At 44.2% G+C, this 25610-nt stretch overlaps 1 protein-coding gene across 1 annotated transcript; it reads left to right on the forward strand.

Moving 5' to 3' along the window:
- The first annotated feature begins 2193 nt into the window (after positions 1 to 2193).
- On the forward strand, positions 2194 to 12190 carry LOC129696700 (tribbles homolog 1-like). Its single transcript, XM_055634821.1, has 3 exons — positions 2194 to 3493; positions 4197 to 4489; positions 8599 to 12190. Exons 1-3 carry the CDS (start codon positions 3203 to 3205, stop codon positions 9065 to 9067), a joined length of 1053 nt encoding a protein of 350 aa, XP_055490796.1. The 5' UTR covers positions 2194 to 3202; the 3' UTR covers positions 9068 to 12190.
- The last annotated feature ends 13420 nt before the right edge of the window (positions 12191 to 25610 follow it).

The raw sequence follows: 25610 nt of genomic DNA on the forward strand, positions 1-25610 counted from the left end.
ACTTTCCCCGACGCCCCCCCATTTGTGGACCCAGCCTGTGACAGCAACATGTGGAATGAAGGGAGCCAAAGGCTGAACCCTTTGGGCTGTAGATGATGTGGAGCGTACTAGAGTATGTACAGGGAATGGTATCAGTATTCAGTATTCACTTTAATGTAATTTTAACTGAGTACTTACATGCACAGATGAAACGAAAAAATTGTTTCTCAATCAGTTCCCATCAGTGTGGTTAATAAAAGCAGAATAAATACATATAGCTTTAAAAATTAAAATTACCATTTCTAAAAGTAGGCCTAAAAATTTAAATAAAAACATACATTCAGACCGAACAGTGGCTTTACTTTGACAGGTGCCTAACTGTCAAAGTATGGGCGAGGTTAGATGTGTTGGTGTATGATATATAATGGATAGCATAACATGTTAACCTCCCCTCACCCCGTCACCATTAAGCATGCAGTGTGTTGCAGTATCATAAGCACCCATTAAACTTCTCTTTCAAAAGCTGATAATTTTAAATTCCTGCTCATACCTCTATCACGACACAACATTATCAGGACCATTTTTGCACCAGTGGGAGTCAAAACTTGTGAATTACATTTTTTTAGTTATTCATACTACTTCTGCAGGAATTCAAAATCCCCATGAAAATTGCAAGCAAATATATTTAGGGATGTGAGGTATTTAATCTTCCTGGTAGAAAGTTAAATCTGTAGCACTAGCTATTATTCAGCCTGTTCTTCATGTTTATGATCTAATCTGCACTCTAACCAAAGAAACGATGAGTTCCACGTAGTCTGGAAGCGCTGCATCCTGTTACTACGTTGCCTCTCACAAGATAAAATGGAACATTGGTTCTGCTTCATCAATTTTTGTAAAGATTATAATCATTTGACAGAACAAAGAGCATGGTTATGGCTGTACATATGTTTTACAGGAGCAGAAATAACTCGTCAAGAAATAACTTGCTGGGATAATTGTATGATGCATTAAATCATACAATCAACTGCATCTGCAACCGATTTTGCAAATCAAATGCTGTAATAATTTCCTCCAACATGTTCACGTGCTCGATGAAGGATTAACTTTGCATGGTGGTTTCCCTTAGTAACCCCATTCAAACTCTTTTAAAGCGTGTTTATGCATGGAGGGTGGTTTCCAGACATTTAAATATACATTATCAATATTTAGTGATGCAACCTGTACGAGTACTTTAAGTAATAATTATTCAAACTTCTTGTTTTACAAAATTTCAAACTTCGCATTTATTTTTAAATTTCAGTGTATTTTTAAATAATTTGATCGTAAATGTATGCACTTAAATTTTCTTGAAATAATATTTTATCCACACTCCCACGAAACACCTTGTTTAAACTATGTGTAGGAAGGAACTGCAGGTGCTGGGTTAAACCGAAGATAGATACAAAATGTTTAAGAAGGAACTGCTGATGCTGGAAAATCGAAGGTACACAAAAAAGCTGGAGAAACTCAGCGGGTGCAGCATAAATACAAAATGCTGGAGTAACTCAACGGGACTGGCAGCATCTCTGGAGAGAAGGAATGGGTGACGTTTCGGGTCTGAAGAAGGGTCTCGACCCGAAACCTCACCCATTCTTTCTCTGCAGAGATGCTGCCTCATCCGCTGAGTTACTCCAGCATTTTTGTGTGCCTTGGATCTTCCAGCATCTGCAGTTCCTTCTTGAACACGAGTTACTCCAGCATGTTGTGTCGATCTTGTTTAAACGGCATGAATTTAATGGGCTTTGACCTGCACTCGCCAAACCTTGCCACTACTTTCAGATGCTTCCTAGATTACCCTTGGTTTTGCTCTTGATCACCTCTCCCTATCTGGTTCGCTGTCAGATCTTGTTTGATGAACAATGCAATGTGATTAAAATAGTTGCGCAAAATGTTTAAATGGCATGGAATGTGAATTCAAAGCACAGGTTTTGCACTAGAATGCTTTGCTTTATTCTGGGTTAAAAAAACTCCCCCAGGTTATTATTTTGGACATGTTGTTGCTCAAATGAGGAAAATACATTTGCCCGTTGAAATGACCTGGTGTAGGTGCTGATGGAGTGTCATTCAACGTGCCCGTACGTCAAGAGAGATGCCGAGACTGGAACCTTGCGTCATTCAAACAGCCCATGTGATGGCCATGAATTGTGTTGTGTTTGGAAAGGATCGAATTCATTTACCGTAATATATGGAAGCTTAAGTTTGCGCACAGCCACAAGAAAGTGCAAACTTGCAAATCATTCTGTTTCATGTGACTCACGACTTTAAAATGCATCCTTTATGTTTCACTTTTTTGTGCAATGAAGTCGACACTAAATAGATTGGATCGTGCAATTAAAAGTAAAGTTAATTTTTCAATTGGGTCAACGAGAATGCAGCATCGCTTTGAGCTTTATTTCGAAATGAGTTTTCTAGTGCGATAAGGGACAAAGCTATCGATATGCAGCCGCAACAATCTGCTTTCACAAGGAATCTGTCGAGGGCGGTGCCAGACTGCGTAAAACAGGTAAAGGCGTCGAAACTACTGTGCTCTTGCCGCGCTCTTGCAGGGTCACTCATCCGGGAGGTGATGTTGCAATCTCGCAGACTGTTATATTCAGACACTCAGTGAGCCAGCTTGCATTCCATAGACATTCTCCCTCTCTCCCTCTCTCCCTCCCTCCTCTCTCCTCCCTCCTCCCATTTACTGTAACTTTTGCTGAACAGGGCAACTGTTAGTCAAGTTGCAACCTGCAGCCGATTGCAAACCCGGTTAAAGTTTGCAATGCGCTCCTCGGCCGTGTTCGGTTACCTTGCAGTCATACTCCCGTGAACCACCTGCACGCATTTTGGGATTGTTTGTTTTTCCCCGTTTTTGCAGCCACGACCGGTACCGTCGCTTGGCGCATTCGAGCTGCAGAAGGAACACGCGAGGCATTTCGCCCCGGTACCGGGAAGGAAGATATCAGACTCTTGGGATCGCACCTCCACTCCTTCCTGCAACAAACCACCCAAGAGGAAGGGTTCGCCACCGAGGAATGAAAGAGGCAGTTCCGCAAGTTGCGCCCACCGCCCTCCTTGTACATCACGGAGTGCAGCTTTCTTCCACTCCCACTGAGCTCCTGCAAAATAAAACTTCTGTCCGCTCCTCCCGGTTTACGCGGGCGACCCCTCCAGCTTCCTTGCTTCGGACACCGAGCTGCATTTGATGAGTTTAAACGTACACAGGGCGAGCCCCATCCCGATCGTCCGCAGCGGCAGATGGAGACCGAAGCGGCTGGAAGCCGACGAGCCGGCTCCTAAGTGCCCGCGGCTCAGCGACTCTCCGACGGACGCCGCTTACTTCTCTGCACCGGGATCTCCTAACCCGACCCAAACCAGCCCGTCCGGCGCCCAGACCTGGACTCAGATCGGGAACTACCTCCTCTTGCAAAACCTGGAGAGGGACAACGTCTTCAGAGCAATTGGGAGCCACACTGGGAAAGAATTCGTGTGCAAGGTATGGAAAAAATAACACTCTTCCCAATACAAACAGATTGTTGGAAATCACAACTATCATATATTTAAGTCTGGATGCAATAACCCCTCTCCCCTCCCACGCTTGTCTTTTACTTGTGTGCTTAAACTCCCCGGGCGTTGCATAAAACTAGGTGGGAGTTTGTGTGGAACTTGCAACGTTTTAATTCCAGGCAGAATTGATCCAGTTTGCTCATGGCAGGGTGGAGCAGAGCAAGCTGGTACTGCCATCTGGAGGGCAGCGAACGGTAGCGAGAATCACATTTCCCGAATTGCCAGCACGACCGCGATTTAAAAAAGCGGCATTTTGGTTTGCACTATTGCCTGGTTTGCTTAGTTAGCGTTTGCAAATGTTGCTGTTTCAATCGGAGCATTATTTCTCTTCTTGAGTTTCACCGCCAGTTTTGAGTTAATTACACAATATGCTGGAAATAGGGTGCAGGTCAGGCAGCGTCTGTGTGTTGATGATATGACCTTTCGCATGGGATGCAAGTTCTGCGCAGATGCCATCTGCAACATTTTTCAGTTCTTCCTTCAAATTTCCAAAATCAGCAATATTTTGCTTTTGTGTTTCACTATTAATTTCCCTAAATTCTGCAATCGGCAAGTTATTGGTTTAAAAAAAATGCTCGTAACTAGCAAAGTGTAGAATATGTGTTAAATACAACTTTTTTTCGCACCCCCAGGTTTTTGACATTAAGCAATACCGGAATGAGATCGGGCCCTATGTGCAGATCCCAGTCCACGAGAACATCACTGCGATCGAGGAGATAATCCTCGGCGAGCGGAGGTGCTACGTGTTCCTGGAGAAGGGCTATGGCGATATGCACTCGTACATGCGGAACCGCAAACGCCTGGGCGAGGAGGAAGCGGTGCGGCTCTTTCACCAGATAGTCTCGGCAGTAGCTCACTGTCACGATTCAGGCATCGTCCTGCGGGACCTCAAACTCAGGAAATTCGTCTTTGCTGATGAACAGAGGTGAGCTCATAACAGGGACTGTACAACTCCCATCCAACAATCACCGACTGATTGCATTCATCTTAATCCATTTGTCCAGGATGTTTGTATTACTGTAGTAGTAATCAAACAATATGTGATCATTCAAACCCACTGACTCAGGTGAAGTGTTTAAATTAATTTAATTAACTACAAAACGGATTTTGTAAAAAAGGCTTTTAGCAGTCATGTCACGAAAGTGCAAGATGCTACAAATAGGGTTGCATGTAAGGTCAAAGGCGTGACGCACAGAACAGCTCAATCCTGGAGTACAAGGCAGCTTCCGGCATACACTAGTAACACACGAAACGCGTATGTTCTTACCTGTTAAAAACTGCCAAAATGGTTAATTTTTTGCACTGTAAAAAATTGTGGAAATAGGGGTAACCGTGAAAAAAACCCGTCAAAATCACTGCTGCTCACTGACGTGAAAGAGCAGCGTGGCGGCGGATTGAGGCCAAGTCCCGTCCCACGACCGCTCTGAACCCAAACACCAAGGCGTAAGCGGTCGAAGGAGTGGATCCTTCAGGACAGCCCCCACTCTCCCCTCAAGGGTCAGTGCTATCCGGCCACGGCTGCACTGTGACAGGCTGTGGGTCGGCAGCGCATACACACACACATGGGGCCGGGTGGAGTGGGGCACACGGGGACATAAACCCGGCAATGTCCCCGTCAGCTGCAGCAGAGTTGGGGACAGTCTGGTCCCTCCACCCGCCCAGAGTCACTGACCGCTCTTCACCAGCACCAGACCCCAACCCCCACACCGGGGAGAGTCACCCCCGGACCCCCAACACCACACAGGGTGATATACCCCCCCCGACACCCACACCGGGGTGATTCCCCCCCCCCCCCCCCCCCCCGGACCCCCCCCACCACACGGGGTTATTCAGCGCAGCCATAGTAAGTGCGTACTTGACGTTCACCACTTGTACTCCAGAAGGCGTTCCGTGGCAACAGTACGAGTCACGAGTCGTGACCTCGACTGCCCTGCAACCTCCCTATAAAACCCAATGTCCTTTAGAGCATCAAATCATTCATCCTTGCCTGGCCCACAGTAATGGGGTTGACTCTTTCTGAAACTGCCTTCTGAAATAACCTAGCAAACAAGCAAGGACAGAGGGATGGACCATCGAGGCTGGACTTCCCAGAGGTTGCCACATTTTATGAGTAAATTAATTTAAAATCCCTTGCAAGCAAAGATACTCATACATACAGTGAACAAACTTGAATTGATTCTCAGGTCACATTTATTGTGAATGCAGAAGTAAGCATAATCTGGTTTCTTTTGATGGACTAGGCTACATCAGTAATGTAACCCACATGTTTACATGAAGTTAGTTAGTCTAACTCCCTTTTAAAAGTTTACTGACATGGTTGTCTAAACTCCTTTTCACATAAAGGATGGTGGGTGTATGGAACGAGCTGCCAGAGGAGGTAATTGAGGCTGGGACTATTGCAATTTTTAAGAAACAATTAGACAGATACATGGATAGGACAGGTTTAGAGGGATGGGGCCAAATGCAGACAGGTGGAACTAGTGCTGAATGGCCTGTTTCCATGCTGTGTGAACCTAATTTGCAATTTAAGCATCGGATCTTGTGTTTCAAATATTGTTTGGAGTTTTATAAATTAGTATTATGATAATTATTTAATAAGCATGGTTGCAAGGTTTAACAATAATACACAATAATTAGCGGCCATTCAGTAAAGGTGCAAATGCTTAAAATAATCTCCAGATGTTTAGCTGATACTTTTGTGTACTAGTTAGGTGAAATAGTGGGACTTAACTATATATTCAAAACAGAATATGTGGATTGATTTTTATTTTCCCAGTGTTGCTATGGTGTCCTCAGACACCAAACCACAAAACAGAAACATGGTGCAATGATTTACCCATAGATGAATTCATTTTAATAAACTCCTTTTTAGGGAATGAAAAATGCACTCTGCATATTTGCAATTATGGAGAGTAAATGTCATTTATTTAATGAGTCTGTACTTGTTTCAAAACTGTTGTTTATTGCAGATGAATAAAATGTATTGCACAAGGTTATCAAACATTTATAGACTAGAGTTGGGCAAGTGCAGGTTTACCGAAATGCTATTATCTACAGTCTTTTTAAATGAGTAAATTATTAATAGAAATAATAAACTTTTAAAATTGTGGTTAATGACGCATGCAGTTTTGATAGCTGTTTAAGCATAGGATTGCAGCAAACATCGAAAGGGGACCATTTCATCAGCTCCAGCATTTAAAGGGTAATTGTTAGTCCCCATTTCAGTTCTTGTGATCTTTCCCTTACATTTATAAGAACAGTGTCACTTGAACTGAAAAATAGGCCTTGCTTAACTAAATATTTAAGCAAAAGGACCCTTCCTTCTGAGGCAAAAAAAAATGATTTGGCTCGAGATATAATTACTGTAAAATGAGATAAGAAAGCTCCAATTCTATTTATTTCACAGTCACGGTTATAATGCGTAGCATGCTGCCACACGCAGTAGTAAGAGTGAGTTGCACAGTGCATTTTAGGGGAATCTGAATAAGCATACAAGGGTCCAAGTCACTGTTAGATTTTGTAGAAGTATGATGAGAGAGAGCTCACATGGAGAATAAGAACACAAAATAGGAGAACAGGACACCAGGCCCTTCAGGCCTGCCTGCCATTCAAGAAGATCATGGCTGATTTCTTATGTGTTGCAACTCCTCTTTTGTGTCAGTTTCTTGTAGCCCTCAATTCCCCGATGTTTCAAATATTTATATATCTGCACCTTAAATATATCTAATGATCTGGCCTCCACCACCCTTGGCGGCTGAGAATTCCAGAGAATCTCCGTCATCTGAGAGAAGACATTTCTACATTCAGTCTCAAGAACGGTCCTGACCCGAAATGTCATCTCACCATTTAATTCCACAAAATGCTGCCTGGCCCACCAAGTTCCCCCCGGCAGTTGCTCAGATTTTTACACACCTTAGTTTTAAATGACAGGCCCCATTTTGTAGCTACGACCCCATGTTCACGATCCTCCCAGCAATGCCAAGTATTAGTGCTGCAGGTTCCATTTAATTCACAAGTGAGAATCCTTTTGCAACAGGTGTCAATGCAGTAAAAGTACTTAATTAGCACATTAGTTAGAAAGATGTGAATTTGTGTGGTGCGTGCTGGTGCCAATTCCTGCAGCAGGCATTGTGCATGCTGGTTTTTTTCCTTCATCATGTGCTGCAGGATTTGGCAAGATAGGGCGGTGTTGCAATGTAAGGTACTCCATGTGTCAAAGCAGGTGTTGATTGATTCAATGTCGTAAGGGACCATAATATACACACGCAGAAGGCTGCATGAGTCATGTTTTCCGTTTACAAAACAGAGAGCTGACGGTTCTGCCTTTTACAAGATGCAGAGTTCAGTTGTAGGACACATGTCCAATCACTGAATTGATCTGGCCTCTTCAAAGCACAGCAATGAATAGCTCCAGATGCTAAACATAGAATCAAACTAATTGTACTTTTATAACTATATGGCTTTTAACTCCAAAGTAAGCTTTCATTCGATTGGAAATATATAACTTTCATTGCACTAAAACGCTTCACGCATACAAACTTAAAAAAAAGCTTTTAAAAATATAATTTCAGTTGCTTTTCGGTTTTGACGAAAAATGAATGCGTGCAGTATTGATTCAAGAATACCTTCTTTCCCGCTATTGTCAGACTCTTGAATGGATGTTGCGTAAGCCAAGGATGTATTTCAGACCTCCCAATCTATTTAGTTGTGACCCTTGCACATTTTATAATCTCCATATTCTCTCCAGATGTAACACTATATTCAAAGTTCTTTTTGGTATGTGACAATAACAAATCCCAATAATTTTGAAAAAATGTCCACAGGAGATTCTGTCCTGATCATTCACTGGGTAAATGCAAGGGTATGGGATATTTTGGTTATTACTTTGGTCTTTAATGTGATGAGCAGTCTTTAGACAGTGTGCGGGGAAGGGGAAAGCCTTTATTCACTCGGAGTAGCGGTATTCTACTTTTGTTCTTGCATGTTACTGTTTTTCACACACAGTGCCTGATTATTTTTCTGTGATTCCCACAGGAGCCGGCTGAGGCTGGAGAGCTTGGAGGATGCTCATATCCTGAAAGGAAAGGATGACTCCCTCTCTGATAAGCATGGATGTCCGGCTTACGTGAGCCCAGAGATACTGAACACGAGTGGATGTTATTCCGGGAAACCGGCGGACATCTGGAGTCTGGGCGTCATGCTTTACACCCTCTTGGTAGGACGCTACCCTTTCCACGATTCCGACCCCAGTGCCCTCTTCAGTAAAATCCGGCGCGGACACTTCTGCATCCCGGACAGCGTCTCACCTAAAGCCAAGTGTCTGATCCGTAGCCTGCTGAGACGTGACCCTCCGGAGCGTCTGACAGCCGGTGAGATCCTTCTACATCCGTGGTTTCAGGCTGCCTCTCAGCAAGCCCACAGTGAACAAGACAGTCCCAGCTCCGACCAGACAGTCCCCGAGCCTGAGTACGACCAGCAGGAAGGCAGTTCCCTCATCTGTTGACACTGGAGCAAGGAACTTTTTTTTACAGGCTATTGACAGGAAAAGAGACAGGAAGCAATGTTGCCCATCCCAATCCTTTTTTAATTAAATATTCTTGTGTACACTTAGCACATGACCTGAAATGGGCATTTAACTCTCTCAGTGGACAATCATAATGATAGAATATTTGCAATTTCAATTCTTCAGTGAATCCCAACTTAAAACCAGTTTAGATTGAAACCAAATCAGAAAATCTCAACAGACCAGGCAGCAACTGTGGAGAAACAACCGTTACCCTTTCAAGTTGATGACTTTTGATAGAATCCTGTTGAAAGCCTTGGTGTGTGGTGCAGTTGATGTTCACCATAAACTCATCAATGCCTAAACTATTTATTCATTTAGAGATATATTTAAATGACAAGCAGTGCAGCCATTTTAACTTATTACCTGTGTAACATTGAGAAGGCTGTGAATGTTGTTAATTCTGTGTAATTATCTTTTTTAAATGCCCTTTCCTCATTGCAGACAGGCCTTCTGTTTGAGAAGGGGGGCAGACTTATTCACAGCTGGTTTCTGAGAGCCTTCCCATGTGTAAGACTATTGAGTGGGTTTCATAGCGGTTCAGAGCTGTGCCATTTTCTAATCTCCTGAGTCGTTTGGTCCCACTGACCCAGACGTGGCCAGCAATAGTGCTGAAATTGGTGCAGCACCCAACCAGCATGTAGCGTGCGTCTTAATGTCCCACCCTTGACCATCTGGAAGCACATCTCGTGCCAAGCCACTGCGGGCATTTAGCTTGGCAATGTAAAGTGGTAACCGTGGCCTGATTTTCAGCCGTGCACTATACAGTGACTAATTTTGGTATTTTTGTGCACCTTCTAATATGTAGAAGTTACTTCACTGTTATAAAAACAAGGGATCAGATGAAGTAGTTTGCGGACATCGTGCTGAACTGAGAACGCTGTTAGTACGTCAATTGTTGACTGTAAATTACGTCTGGTAGGGATGAGCGGAAGGAAAATTGATAAACAGCTTGCAAGAGAGAAAGGATTACTGGGTAATAAGTAATGCATGGGAGAACTGGCGTAGTCTCTCAGGGCCCAAGGGCCTCCCGTGATGTAAGGGATTTTAGAGAACAGCCTGTGGGATCATCTGTACTCAACTATTCCAGAGACCGAGGACTGAATGGGTTGACCTTCCTGGGAAGTCTCCTGTGAATTGGAAGGAGATCGGAGGGCGAGTTTCATGGCGCTGAGGTCTGACAGGCATTTAAACAATTGAAATAGATTCACAAAAATAACAATTTCTAACCATATTTAATTACAAACATCTTAAAATACTAACAAATAATTATGAACATTAATACTTTAGTGCAAAACACATGTGGAATCTCTAGGGCACGTTTGGGCTTAATAGTGACTCGAACAGCTAACCTGCTTGTTGTGGGCATCTTGCCCGTGGCGGGACTTGTGTGGTGGTGTGAGGTGAGCTAAGCATAGAGCTGCTGGCAGAACCTCCAGCTGTCAGCATTCTTGTTTCAACCCAGCACTTGTGCTTTCCTTCCTATACTTGTGTCGTTGTTTGGCTCCCTTCATTCCACAGCCGACTTGACCAACCATCATGTCACATATAAGATTGTTGTAACCCAGTCAAAGAGTGAATTATTTTATTAGGAGAGCATTCTTCCTAATCAACTCAGGATAATGCATAATCCTATAATCCCTCCTTTTCATTGTGCGCCAGAAAAGATCTTGTTGCTCAAGATGATTTTGGAATATCCCCGAATATCTAATATTTACCAACGGGAATGAATGACTGCAACTTGTTAAAATGAGTTAAACCCGTTTAGCCGGTGTACTTGAGTACCTAATTTCCCAAAGGACTTGGGTTTTTTTTGAACAAGTGAGGCATAACATGTAACACACTCCATGTTTTCAGTTACTTTCTTGTTAAAAGTAGGATTGTACCAGAATCCTGTACCGGGATTGAAAGCCTGCTGGAGGTAGACGAGAAAATCCTTTTGTAGACCTACAAGGTCTGCTTTCAGACTTTGAGTTGTATAATGGTGCCGTTGTTTTAAGATACAGCCTGAGTTTTAAAATGTTTGAGTGAAAGAGGTCTGTATCATTCATGAAGTGTAAGCTTTAAATGTACAGTGAATGATGCAAATATTTTTGAAAACAGCCAAAATACGGCATTGCCATTGGACACTTTGATAATGACCATTTCAAAATGTGGCACAGATGCCGGGGGATTACGGAGAACTTGTGCAAACTGGTTTCCTGGGGTTTTTTTGCACCCGCACCTTTTCCCAACAGAACTTGAAAGCAAGATTGTGGAAGGATGCATGTGTTAATACAGTTACAATGCCACATATATTAGAAACATTGCATTAAAAAGCACTGATGTTATTCCTGCACTCATTACTTAATAACCTCTTGAGACCTGAGACAAACTGTAAACATATCTCAGCTTTAGTTTTTTATCATTGTGAAACATCACCAAAGATGCTTGCGTTGAACTTTAACATGTTACACGGATGCACACTCACATGCGCAGTGATCCGCAGTTCAAAGATGACCATCATTAGTTTCTGCCTTCACCCTATCGTTATGTTTGTAGAGTAATTATGAAGAATGTTTTTTGTTAAATGTGCATCCGTTAAAATGCTCAATAATTAGCTCACGGAATGAGGTTTCCAACTGCAGGGGTGAAATCAAAGATAACCGGGAAGATCATGCTGGAGTTGGATGTTGCATTTTTCATTAACTGTTAGTGTATATTTTGTTTATACCTCATGTACAGTGTCCATGAAATTTATGTCTTGTCATTCCTGTTCTATATTGTCAGAAAATATTCTGTTGATGTGTAAATGTGAATCCGTGCAAGCAATACTCGTCAGATAATAATAATCATGAGGTTAGTGGTTTAACGGACATTGGAATATTTCTGTTGCACTGATATTCTCGTGGTTGCTCAGCTTATGGTATCTGTGATACAGCTTTAAAAAATAATACTACTGGCGAATGCAAAACTGTACTGGCAGCAATGTCCTGCTAAAGAATACTAAACACTAGAAATGTAAATATGTAAATATGTACAACTGTTGATGGACAGGAATAAAGTGAAAAATATCTGAATAAACCTTTTGTCTTTCCTGTCTGCTGTGTTAATGATGGCCCAGTGAGGGAATGGATGGAACATTGTACCTTTCAATATTCAGGGCTTTTGTTTTCCTATGTGGATTCAGTGTGACACATGCAGTATCACAGTTTAGAAGTAAGGAACTATAGATGCTGGTTTGCAATAAAACAGCATTCGGACCACGACATCTGCACCGACCAGCGATCACCCCGTACACTAGCACCATCCTACACACTAGGGACAATTTACAATTTTACCAAAACTAATTAACCTACAAACCTGTACGTCTTTGAAATGTAGGAAGAAACCGGAGCACCTGGAGAAAACCCACGCGGTCACAGGGAGAGCGTACAAACTCTGTACAGACAGCACCCGTAGTCAAAATCAAACCCGGGTCTTTGACGCTGTGAAGGGCCTGTCCTACTTTACGATTTTGTGGGCGATGAAGGGCGTCAGTGACTGACGCCTGATGTCGCCTAAAAACCGTCAAGTAGCACGACACAGCCGCGCCAAGGTACGACTCTCCGCGTCACCATAGGTCAGCATGCAACAGCTTACGACAGCATAGAACAGCACCTGCGATGTAACATCCGTCAACCGGCATCAATGTACGTCCACCCACCACACGTTGCGGCAAGACACGACCGTGCGTCATCTGGGGCAACATTGTGATGCATCGTCGCAGAGTGACGCACAATAAATTAGCATAGGCAATGACCATGCGTCACTCGCACGTCATCGTGCGCAAGGTCGCACAACAAGATAAGACGTCAATGTCGTACGAGGATTTTGAACATTCCAAAATCCTGGGGCAGCAGCGAGACGCCCTGCGTCACCCACGCATCATAAACCGACCACGACACGACAACCTCTTTTCAGGCTGTCACCTAAAATGTCGCCCAGGTGGGACAGGCCCTTAAGGCAGCAACTGTGCCACGGCACCGCCCTGTGCTGGAGTGACTCTGGGTCAGGCAGCATCGCTGGAGAACATGATGTGTGATGTTTAGGATCCTTCTTCAGAATTGTTTTAATCAGGCTATGTTCTTCAAATGACTCCTTATCAACAATTCAGCCACAAATAGATGCTGTCAAGTTGGTGCTGCCTGATAGTAATTATGAAGCAAAGGAATCTGAGAAATCAACAGGAGCAGGCCATTAGTGCCCCAGTCTCTCACTTGATTCCAACTGCACATCATCTCCCACTTTGCCTGGTTCCACCATCATATATCAGCCCCTGTTCATAAGATCATGTAATAGGAGAAGATTGTTCCCGATGTTAGGGAAGTCCAGGACAAGGGGTCACAGCTTAAGGATAAGGGGGAAATCCTTTAAAACCGAGATGAGAAGAACTTTTTTCACGCAGAGAGTGGTGAATCTCTGGAACTCTCTGCCACAGAGGGTAGTTGAGGCCAGTTCATTGGCTAGATTTAAGAGGGAGTTAGATGTGGCCCTTGTGGCTAAGGGGATCAGGGGGTATGGAGAGAAGGCAGGTACGGGATACTGAGTTGGATGATCAGACATGATCATATTGAATGGCGGTGCAGGCTCGAAGGGCCGAATGGCCTACTCCTGCACCTAATTTCTATGTTTCTATGAGAATTAGGCCATTCGGCCCATCAAGTCTACTCCGCTGTTCAATCATGGCTGATCTATCTCTCCTAATCCCATTCTCCTGCCTTCTCCCCATAACCTTTGACACCCGTACTAATCAAGAATCTATCCATCTCTGCCTTAAATATATCCACTGACTTGGCCTCCACAGCCGTCTGTGGCAAAGAATTCCATAGATTCACAACCCTGTGAATAAATAAATTCCTCCTCGTCTCCTTCCTAAAAGACCATCCTTTCATTCTGAGGCTATGGCCTATAGTCCTAGACTCTCACTGGTGGAAACATCCTCTCCACATACACTCTATCCAAGCCTTTTCACCACTCCATCTCACCTCTATATACTGGCCCTCTTCTGATGACACTCTTGGTCCTTTGCAGGATCTTCACCCAAAATGATGACCATTCTTTTGCTTTTTGACTTGCTGAGCCCCTCCAGCAGTATGTTTTTTTTGTTCCAGATTCCAACATTTGCAGTATTTCTTTTGTTTCCAACCCCTCAAGCTTATTGGAGAAGTGCGTGAAATAAGAATTGTTTCCAACCCCTCAAGCTTATTGGAGAAGTGCGTGAAATAAGAATCGTAGATCTAGCTCTCCTGAAGTCAAATGCTTGACCAACATTCCTGGGAGGAAACAGCAAGGACTAACAAAATTGTTCAGAGATGCTGCTCGCTGTGGCCATCAGGATAACTTTGGGAGGGGGAGTTGAAGTGCTGAGCCACCGGTAAATTAAACGCACTGTTGGTCTCACCGATTCATTCACGCAAAACTGCACCTCAAAAGATGGAGTCATCTAAAGGGACAAGTGTTGAGTTTATATGCTTGCATTTATGCTCTGCATCACTGTAGATAAGTTAAACATTTGCTTTCACCTGATGACTAATAAGTTAAAAGAGAAAGCAAACGTGTTTGGTGATCAGACTTCAGAGACTTTCGCACAAAGCAATAGCGTCTGGTGATTGTCACTTCAACACCAGCACTCAGCTTCATAGAGTTCGTGTCATACAGCATAGAAACAGGCCCTTTGGCACAACCTCCTTGCCAACCAAGTGGCCCCATCTAGGCTAGTCCCACATTTGCTCCATATCCCTCTGTCCTATCCATGTATCTGTCCAAATGTCTTTCATATTTTGTTTTAGTACCGATCTCAATTTCCTCCTCAGGCAACTTGTTTCATAACTTATATGTTATATATGTTATATGTTATATACCCATCCCCATCTGTGTGAAAAAGTTGCCCCTCAGGATCCTATTAAATCTTTCCCTTCTCACCTTAAGCCTATGTCGCTTGGTTCTTGGGTAAATGACTCTATGCCTTCACCCTACCTATTCCCCTTATGATTTTGTTCAACGCTATAAGATCACCCTTCAGCCTCCTCTGCTGCAGGGAATAAAGTCCTAGTCTGCCCAACATCTCCCTATAGGTTCAAGCTCGATGCCTAGAAAAATCCTGGTAAATGATGTTGAATTCAGAAGAGGATCACGACCTCATCATGCTGGCCTGTGGCCCTTTTATATGTCCCGTTTTATAAGCTCAGAAACTGTGGAAATTGTCTCAAAATAAATTTCTCCTTCATGTATTAATATAGTTCAGTGTCCTCACAATACACTGTCATTCCTTGTTCCTTGCTCAATTCATTTGCGTAGGCAGACCATTTGACTGCAAAATCATTTATATTTGCATTAACGTTTACATCTGTGTGACTACAGTTTAGTTAAGGGGCTCACAGGATTGTTCTGAGCAGTAGAAACTTTGGCTCGTTTTCATTCTCCAACTCAAAATCTCTAATTATGCTCAGACTCCCCAATCCAACCCAAGGATCGATGATCAGATGCATCGCCGACTCTCTCCAACTTCCCAGCCTCTCCCAGGCCGGGCCTACCGACTCGAGCGACACCACTGGCCCTCACAACCTCTCCGGCCGTTCCCTTGCTGGGGCCACTGACTTTGCTGGGTCTTCCTGTAACATCCTGACCCGAACCACGGACTCTGCTGATCCTCACATCCCCACTTGCTGCTACCACCAGACGGAACAAGGATATAGTGCCCCTGGTCCTTACCTTTCACCCCACCACCTCCGCATCCAACACATCATTCTCTTGACATTTACGCCATCTTCAACGTGATCCGACCACCAGTCACACCTCCCACTCCCAGCCCAATCCACCTTCTGCAGAGAACGCTCCTTCTGCAAGTCTTTGGTTCACTCATCCCCTCCCACCCTTCAGAAACTTTCCCTTGCAACTTCAGGAGATGTATCAGTCTTTGCAAGTAAGAGAGAGGTTCCTGGTTCTGTGACCCCTGGTTCTGGACTCCCCCAACATCGGGAACATTTTTCCTGCATCTAGCTTGTCCAATCCTTTACAAAGTTTATATGTTTCTATAAGATACCCTCTCATCCTTCTATATTCCAGTGAATACATGCAGCAGTCAACCCATTCTTTCATCATATGTCAGTCCCGTCATCCCGGGAATTAACCTGGTGAACCTACGCTGCACTCCCTCAATAGCAAAAATGTCATTCCTCAAATTAGGAGACCAAAATTGCACACAATACTCCAAGTGCAGTCTCACCAGGGCCCTGTACAACAGCAGTAGGACCTGCTTGCTCCTAAATTCAAATCCTCTCGCAATGAGGGCCAACATGCCATTAACTTTCTTCACTGCCTGCTGTACCTGCATGCTTACTTTCAGTGACTGATGTACAAGCATGCCCAGGTCTCATTGCACCTCCCCTTTTCCATCAATGGGCACCGTGCCTTACAATGTTATGTACGACATAACGGATATTGGGATATTAGGATGAGCTAGGAGCTCATCCGCCCTTTGACAGGTCTTGTTTTTGGTCATGCTGGGGGTCCAAAGTCCCCTCCTCATCTGGCAAACCAGGTGGGGGAGATGGTTTAGTCGCCGACTATCCGACCATGGAGCAGGTAGCACGGGATTACAAGGTACCTGTGGCAGGGGAAACTCCCCCCGACCTGACCTGGCTTTCCTGTTCTTGCCACCAAAGTGGATAATCTCACATTTAGCCACATTATTCTGCACCTGCTATGCATCTGCCCACTCAACCAACCTATCCACGTCACCCTGCAGCCCTATACAATCCTCGTTGCAGCTCACTCTGCTACCCAGCTTTGTAACATATCCGCAAACTTGGATATGTTACATTTAATTCCCTCGTCTAAATCGTTAATATATATTGCAAATAGCTGCGGTCCCAGCCCTGAGCCTTGCGGCACCCCACTAGTCACTGCCTGCCATTCTGAAAAGAACCCGTTAATTTCCACTCTTTGCTTTTTTCAGAATAGTATAGGGGGATAATAATAATAATAATAAATTTTATTTATGGGCGCCTTTCAAGAGTCTCAAGGACACCTTACAAAAATTTAGCAGGTAGAGGAAAAACACGTAAGGGGAATGAAATAAATGGTAGAGACATGACTAGTACACAAAGTAAAGACAGAATACAATTCAAAACACAGTATGAGCCAATTAATGCACAGATGAAAAGGGAGGGGGGACGTGGGGCTAAGGTTAGGCAGAGGTGAAGAGATGGGTCTTGCGGCGGGACTGGAAGATGGTGAGGGACACGGAATTGCGGATCAGTTGGGGGAGGGAGTTCCAGAGCCTGGGAGCTGCCCTGGAGAAGGCTCTGTCCCCAAAACTGCGGAGGTTGGACTTGTGGATGGAGAGGAGACGGGCTGATGTGGATCTGAGGGACCGTGAGGGTTGGTAGGGGGAGAGGAGGTCAGTGAGATATGGGGGATCTTTCGGGTCATCGGGTGGCGCCGCGAGCGTCTGCCTCGCCAGCAGCGTGTCAGTCATTTTGACTTTTTACTATGTCTAAATGTATGTTCCAATGTTTCTCGGTATGTTTTTATGTGGGGGGGGGGAATAGAGGGAAACCGTTTCCAGTCACTTACCTCGACGGAGGTACAAGTTTTCTCCTAGTCGCAGTTTCTCCTCCCTCACGGCCTAGCGACTTGGATTGGTCCAGACTGGACACGGCCCCGAGCGGCTCGGAATTCCATTATGGAGCCATAAGGAAGGCTCCGACCGCCGGCGTGCTGACTTTAACATCGTGAAGCCGCGGGCTGCAGAGCTTCTAGCCGCGGGCGTGGCGTGGACTTACCTTCCCGGAGCCAGGGATCCCTTGGCAGGGATCACCAGAGAAGAGCTCCAACCGCTGGCCTGCCTGCGGCCTATAACATCGAGAAGCTGCAGTATCCAGTAAGAAAGTGGCTGACTCGGGCACTCCGAGTGTGTTCCATCCGTCCCAACGTCAGAACTTCGATCATCCCGCCGAAAGGGCCTGTACATTGGGCCATCTGTAGCGTCGACATTGGAGGGTCAAGGCCCCAAATGCAAACTTGAACTTGGCCATGAACTTATATCTATCTTAGGAGCAGGCGGGACCTCAGCCGAAACTTACCATATCTGACAATGGGACATGCCCTCAGTGCTGCACAGAGGAGCCAATCTAGACCCTTGTGGTCAAGGTACCAATTCAAATGGAAGTGTGACACATCTGACTCTGAAGGTGATGTCTAATGAATCCAACTAAACATTCAGGACAGACAAATGGTGCAGGTAGCATGGGGCACATTGCAGAGTTCCAGTCTTGAGTTGGTCTATGCATAGGTCAAGATATCAACAGGGAATGAGCGAGGAATATTTCTGCAATGCAAGCAGTTTTTTCAGAATTGGATGAGCGAGGATGAGGGGAGTACTGTGGGGAGGCTAGGTTTGTTTAGCAAAGCTCAAAGAACATTGGTGGAGTTGAGTTTGGAGTACACAATATGTACTTTGGTTAATATTTTAGTGGGGAACAGTGCACGACCACACGTTAAAGCTAAGACATGACTAATTAACGGCAATGTTTATCCTGAAGGGAAATTGTTCTTCTCACCTCATACACTTTGTCTGGGAATCAGGATATGTCAAATCACACTCCTTTTGATTTCCATCCCTGTCAGTATTGTTCCCAGTTACATTCCCCAACCCCCCCCCAAATAAATATTACCAAGGGCCAAAAGAAATAGAGTGGGAGTAGATTTGTTGCCAATTCAATTAAGTTATGTTCCCTTGAGTAAAATATTTTATACATCATTTATAGCATTTAAGAGGCTTTTGGATTGGCGCATAGATTTGCAGGGAATGGAAGGGTATGGAATAATGTGCATGCAAGCAGGGGGGGGGGGGGTTGTTTAATTTAGCATCATGTTCTGCAAGGACACTGTGGGGCAAAGGGCCTCTTCTTTGTTCTATTGTTCTATGACCCATTGGGTGCAGGATCAAAAGGATCAATGTAAGGCGGCGCAGTGACCCAGCGGTGGAGTTTCTGCCTTACGGTGTCAGAGACCCTGATTTGATCCTGACTACGGGTGCTGTCTCTACGGAGTTTCCACGTTCTCCCTGTGACCACAAGGAATTCCTCCAGGTCCTGCGCTTTCCTCACGAAGACCCTCCAAAGACGTGAGGGTTTTTAGGTTAATTGGCCTCTTTAAATTGTCCCCAGTGTGTAGGATAGAACTAGTATAGCTGATCATTGGTCGGAGCAGATTTGGGTCAAAGGGTCTGTTTCCATGCTAAAACTAAAAATAAACTAAACTATATTCTTATCATTGCAGGCAGGCCAGCATTTTGAGTTTCTAATCAACAGTGACCCTCAGGCAGATGATGGTGAGGTATTAGCAATGGCAATGCTATAGAAAGCCAAGGGTGGCTGATTGTAATCGCCGTGCTTTGCAATGGTCATTTACTGACATTTGTGCAAAATTATATTGACTCGCCATTTAGCATTTCACATCTGAATGTTGCCTAGACCCTGTTCATGGTCGCGTGGACAGCCACATTTTCTGAAGAGTTGCGAATGGAATTAGATTTTGCTAAACGTGCTAGAACGGATCAGATCAGTGATCATCTTGCTCTGACTTAATGATAGAAGGATGGTCAGTTGTCAGTGAAGCAGATGTAAAAGGGTTGAGCTGCAGCGCACACCCAGTGATGAGCTGGGATGAACCACAACTATCTTTCTTTGTGCAAATAAAAAATTAAATCATGCAAAAAACTGGGAATTGGAAACCATCTGAGAAAATGCTGTAAATGCTCAGCAGGAAAGACAACATCTGCAAAAAGAGAAAGTGTTTTCACCTGAAATGTTCCTCCTTCCACAGATGCTGCCTGACCATGCAAAGTGTTTCCACCCTTTCCTGTTTTTACTCATTTGAGCTGAGATATTGCTTTAGTGTTTTTTGTCTTGCTGTTTGTTGACCAGTTTTACCAAGTCTTCTTGATGCACACATGATTTAGACTCATATCAAGAACAGCCGCGTGGGAATTCAGGTCAAGATTTATACCAAAGTTGTGCAGAGGTCTTGAGCAGAGTGCGCACGTTATTGGTGAGAAAGTGATGCTTGACAGTACTTTCCATCACTTTACTGATGGCTGTGGGTGGACGTGGACAATTATTAGCTGGAGTAAATTTCTCCTGATTATTGTGGTCAGCACATATATTAGAAAAAAAAATGTGTTTCTTTTTCAAAAACAGGGACAGTGCATATTAATAAACATTTACATGTAAATATGCCAGATTATAGCCAGTAGCTAATTTCCATCTTTAGTCCCTTTGGTAGGTTGATGTTAAATAAACAACTTAAACACATCACAACACAATCAATCAATAAGAAAAAAAATAACAAAAAAATAAGAAAAATACCAATAAAAAGTACAATAAACAAACAGACAAACAGTGCTGCTTATGACAGACCAGATAGCGGTGGATAATTTTAAGGTACATTATGAGTGCGGTATTGATTTTCCAGTAACCATGTTTTGAGATGTTTGGTAAATGAGGTAAAGGGTGGCAGATCCCGTATGACGCTTGGTATCATGTTCCAGGTCTGCGACGCTCGATATTATCTGAATGGTGGCCGATTAGGAAAAGGAGAGATGCAACAAGACCTGGGTGTCATGGTACACCAGTCATTGAAAGTAGGCATGCAGGTGCAGCAGGCAGTGAAGAAAGCGAATGGTATGTTAGCATTCATAGCAAAAGGATTTGAGTATAGGAGCAGGAAGGTTCTACTGCAGATGTACAGGGTCTTGGTGAGACCACACCTGGAGTATTGCGTACAGTTTTGGTCTCCTAATCTGAGGAAAGACATTCTTGCCAAAGAGGGAGTACAGAGAAGGTTCACCAGACTGATTCCTGGGATGTCAGGACTTTCATATGAAGAAAGACAAAATAGACTCGGCTTGTACTCGCTCGAATTTAGAAGATTGAGGGGGGATCATCTAGCCTGTCTTAAGGGGTTGGACAGGCTAGATGCAGGAAGATTGTTCCCGATGTTGGGGAAGTCCAGAACAAGGGGTCACAGTTTAAGGATAAAGGGGAAATCTTTTAGGACTGAGATGAGAAAAACATTTTTTACACAGAGAGTGGTAAATCTCTGGAATTCTCTGCCACAGAATGTAGTTGAGGCCAGTTCATTGGCTATATTTAAGAGGGAGTTAGATGTGGCCCTTGTGGCTAAAGGGATCAAGGGGTATGGAGAGAAGGCAGGTACAGGATACTGAGTTGGATGATCAGCCATGATCATATTGAATGGCGGTGCAGGCTCGAAGAGTCGAATGGCCTACTCTTGCACCTATTTTCTATGTTTCTATGTTTCTATATGAAAACACTGACTGCCCAAAAACACTTCCTAAATGGGACTAGCCAATCACCTCTGGAGCCTGCTGTCGTCGACCTATTTGTGTTTTGCTTTATAAAGTCCTTTAATGGAGGTGGTGCCAGTCCATGGAAGATTTTGTAAACTAAAATAGAATCTGCATGTTTCATTATGTTTTCCCAGCTCAGCAGATCATATTTCTTCAGGATACTACAGTGATGGTACATTCTGGGCTTTTTGTTGTGAATTTTTAGGGCTTGTTTATAGGCATGTATAGTATATGCCAGCATTGTACCTATGCAGGAATAGCTTGGCTGGAAGTACAGCTAATTCTAGAGTGCAGGTATTTAGTACTACAGCCAAGATGTTGCCTGGTCTCACAGGTATCATGGATCCAGCTATTTCCCTTGGTTGGAGATTATCTCTTGTGATGGCAGGAGCCAGAGGAGGAAGCTGAGATGGACCATCCACTCAATACTTCGGGGTGACCATGGACAAGATGGACCAACCAAACTCTGGCACTCCCAGCCTGCACCGCAGCACCCTAGAGGAAAGGAATGTTGTGGGATCGCCCTCCTCTTGTTTCCTACTCCCATTCATGCTCCCATTCATGACTGTATGTGGTGGGACTGTAGAGCCTTGATCTGATCTGTTGTGAAATCACTTAGCAGTATATTTATTGCATGCTGCTTTTGCTGCATGTTGCCCAGTATTGCAACTCTGCCAGGAAGGCATCTCACTTTTCGATATCCCTCATTGAACGAGAGTTGATCCACTGTTAGTTTGTCACTGCAATTTAGTTTGGTTTAGAGAAACAGCATGGAAACAGGCCCTTTGGCTAACTGAGTTTGTGCCGACCAATGATCACCCTTACACTAGTTCTATCCATTACACTGGGGACAATTTACAAGGGCCAATTGACCTATAAAACCTACACATCTTTGAAGAGTGGGAGGAAACCTGAGCACCTGGAGAAAACACTTGAGGTCACAGAGAGAATGTACAAACTCTATGCAGACAGCACCTGTAGTCAGGATCGAACTCGGGTCTCTGACGCTGTAAGGCAGCAACTCTACCACTACTCTACAGTGCTGCTCCCAGAGGGAAGGATATGCTGAGCAGTTAGTTTACAGATTGTAGTGTTGTATATTTCTCCAGCAACTATTGGTCCAAACAGATTACTTCCATCACATTTAGCATGATTGTGGTAGCACACAACATGCTCCTGAATAGAGGACTGAAATGATATGCTGAGCAACTTGTTAGTTACGGAATATGCTGGTTCTGTCTACACTTATATCCTGTGTGCGTTCCTCAGGACTCAGCCAGGTCTGTCATTGATGTTACTACCAAGCCATTCATTTTATAGCTTGGCTCTTCTCAATATTCCTTCCAAAAGCTGTTTAAAGTGGGGCAGCACTGATTGATCAGTTGTGGCAGGATGATAGGTGTTAACCTTGCCCACGTTTGGCCTGAAGGCATCCAGATTCAATTTTGAAACACCTATAGCAGCTGCCAGTCCGTATTCCACTTGGTAGCCTTTGATGTGTCAGTATCTACCCAAGCTTTGTAATGGAGGAGTCTGCTGCATTCATAGAATCATGGATTCATACAGCACGGAAACAGGTCCTTTAAGGCCACCTTGTCCATGCCAACCACACGATGCCTATCTATGCTTATCCCATTTGCCTGCATTAGTCCCTGATCACTCTGCACAATTCCCATGCATGTGCCTTTTAACTGTTGCAATTAGCTCTGCCTCCACCACCCTATGAGTGTGTGAGATCTGATTCTCTGAGGATGACTATGGCATGCTGTTGCCCAACTAGTCTGAGGGACCACCCTTCTAATTTAGATACTATTTTAGCAGCAACAGCAACCATAAAGCAAATGGATTGTAGTGAGTACTAAATTAAGCAGATTATGAATTAGACAGTTGGGCTGGGACCAACTTTGCAATGACTTAGGCCAAAGCCAAGTGCTCTATTTGGTTTAATTCTTACCTTGTTTGAGCATAGTGAATTTGATACAAGTTACAGCTCCCCATTTAGGGATTGCACTGTGGTCCCACTGGAGCTACTGTCTCTCAGCTCCAGTGATGTTGGTTCAATCCTAAACTCAGATACTATCTGTGTGGAGTTTACCAGTTTTCCCAGTGATTGGGTGGGTTTTCCCTGGTAGCTCCAGCTTCCTCCCACATCCCAGTGATATGCAGGTTGGTAGACAATAAACAATAGACAATAGACAATAGGTGCAGGAGGAGGCCATTCGGCCCTTCGAGCCAGCACCGCCATTCAATGTGATCATGGCTGTTCATCCCCAATCAGTACCCTGTTCCTGCCTTCCCTCCATATCCCCTGGTCCCCTAATTTGAGGAAGGACATTCTTGCTATTGAGGGAGTGCAACGTAGGCTTACAAGGTTAATTCCCGGGATGGCGGGACTGTCATATGCTGAGAGAATGGAGTAACTGGGCTTGTAAACTCTGGAATTTAGAAGGATGACAGGGGATCTTATTGAAACATATAAGATTATTAAGGGTTTGGTCATGCTAGAGGCAGGAAACATGTTCCCGATACTGGGGGAGTCCAGAACCAAGGGGCACAGTTTAAGAATAAAGGGGTGAGCCATTTAGAACAGAGATGAGGAAACACATTTTCACCACAGAGAGTTGTGAGTCTGTGGAATTCTCTGCCTCAGAGGGCTGTGGAGGCCAGTTCTCTGGATACTTTAAAGAGAGAGCTAGATTAATAGGTTAATAGGCCAACTTAAAAATGTTCCTAGTGTGCGGCTGACTGGTAGAATTGATGGGAATGTAGGTCGAATAAAATGTGGAAATTGATTGGAATGTGAGTAGAATAAAATTGAATTTGTGTAGGATTAGTGTAAATGGGTGCATAGACCCAGTGGGCTGAAGGGCCTGTTTCCGTGTTGTGTGACTATGACACTCAAAGTGAATAGTAAACCATTTGAGAGAACAGTTAATCATTCACAACATTTTTGTCGTCTGCAAACACATGAATTCCAGTCTGAATAAGGACAGCAATTTTTCTTCTCTTAAGGACAGGAGCCAACCTGATGTGTTTTTACAAAAATGTATTAATTCCATGGCCACAATTATTTTTTTTAAATTACAGTTTATTTAATTAATACCCAATTGCCGTGATATGATTTGGGCAATGCTTTGGGGATTACATAGAAACATAGAAACATAGAAATTAGGTGCAGGAGTAGGCCATTCGGCCCTTCGAGCCTGCACCGCCATTCAATATGATCATGGCTGATCATCCAACTCAGTATCCCGTACCTGCCTTCTCTCCATACCCCTGATCCCCTTAGCCACAAGGGCCACATCTAACTCCCTCTTAAATATAGCCAATGAACTGGCCTCAACTACCTTCTGTGGCAGAGAGTTCCAGAGATTCACCACTCTCTGTGTGAAAAAAGTTCTTCTCATCTCGGTTTTAAAGGATTTCCCCCTTATCCTTAAGCTGTGACCCCTTGTCCTGGACTTCCCTAACATCGGGAACAATCTTCCTGCATCTAGCCTGTCCAACCCCTTAAGAATTTTGTAAGTTTCTATAAGATCCCCTCTCAATCTCCTAAATTCTAGAGAGTATAAACTAAGTCTATCCAGTCTTTCTTCATAAGACAGTCCTGACATCCCAGGAATCAGTCTGGTGAACCGTCTCTGCACTCCCTCTATGGCAATAATGTCCTTCCTCAGATTTGGAGACCAAAACTGTACGCAATACTCCAGGTGTGGTCTCACCAAGACCCTGTACAACTGCAGTAGAACCTCCCTGCTCCTATACTCAAATCCTTTTGCAATGAAAGCTAACATACCATTCGCTTTCTTTACTGCCTGTTGCACCTGCATGCCTACCTTCAATGACTGGTGTACCATGACACCCAGGTCTCGCTGCATCTCCCCCTTTGCCAATCGGCCACCATTTAGATATAAGTCTGCTTTCCTGTTTTTGCCACCAAAATGGATAACCTCACATTTATCCACATTATACTGCATCTGCCAAACATTTGCCCACTCCCCCCAGCCTATCCAAGTCACCTTGCAGTCTCCTAGCATCCTCCTCACAGCTAACACTGCCCCCCAGCTTAGTGTCATCCGCAAACTT

This window comes from Leucoraja erinacea, chromosome 4 (genome assembly GCF_028641065.1).
Source record: "Leucoraja erinacea ecotype New England chromosome 4, Leri_hhj_1, whole genome shotgun sequence".
In the NCBI taxonomy this organism is placed as follows: domain Eukaryota; kingdom Metazoa; phylum Chordata; class Chondrichthyes; order Rajiformes; family Rajidae; genus Leucoraja; species Leucoraja erinaceus.

Coding starts and splice junctions, on each gene's coding strand:
- LOC129696700 (XM_055634821.1), top strand. CDS start 3,203: ATGAGTTTAAACGTACACAGGGCGAGCCCCATCCCGATCGTCCGCAGC. Junction 3,494..4,196: donor GGAAAGAATTCGTGTGCAAG/GTATGGAAAAAA, acceptor TCGCACCCCCAG/GTTTTTGACATTAAGCAATA. Junction 4,490..8,598: donor GTCTTTGCTGATGAACAGAG/GTGAGCTCATAA, acceptor TGATTCCCACAG/GAGCCGGCTGAGGCTGGAGA.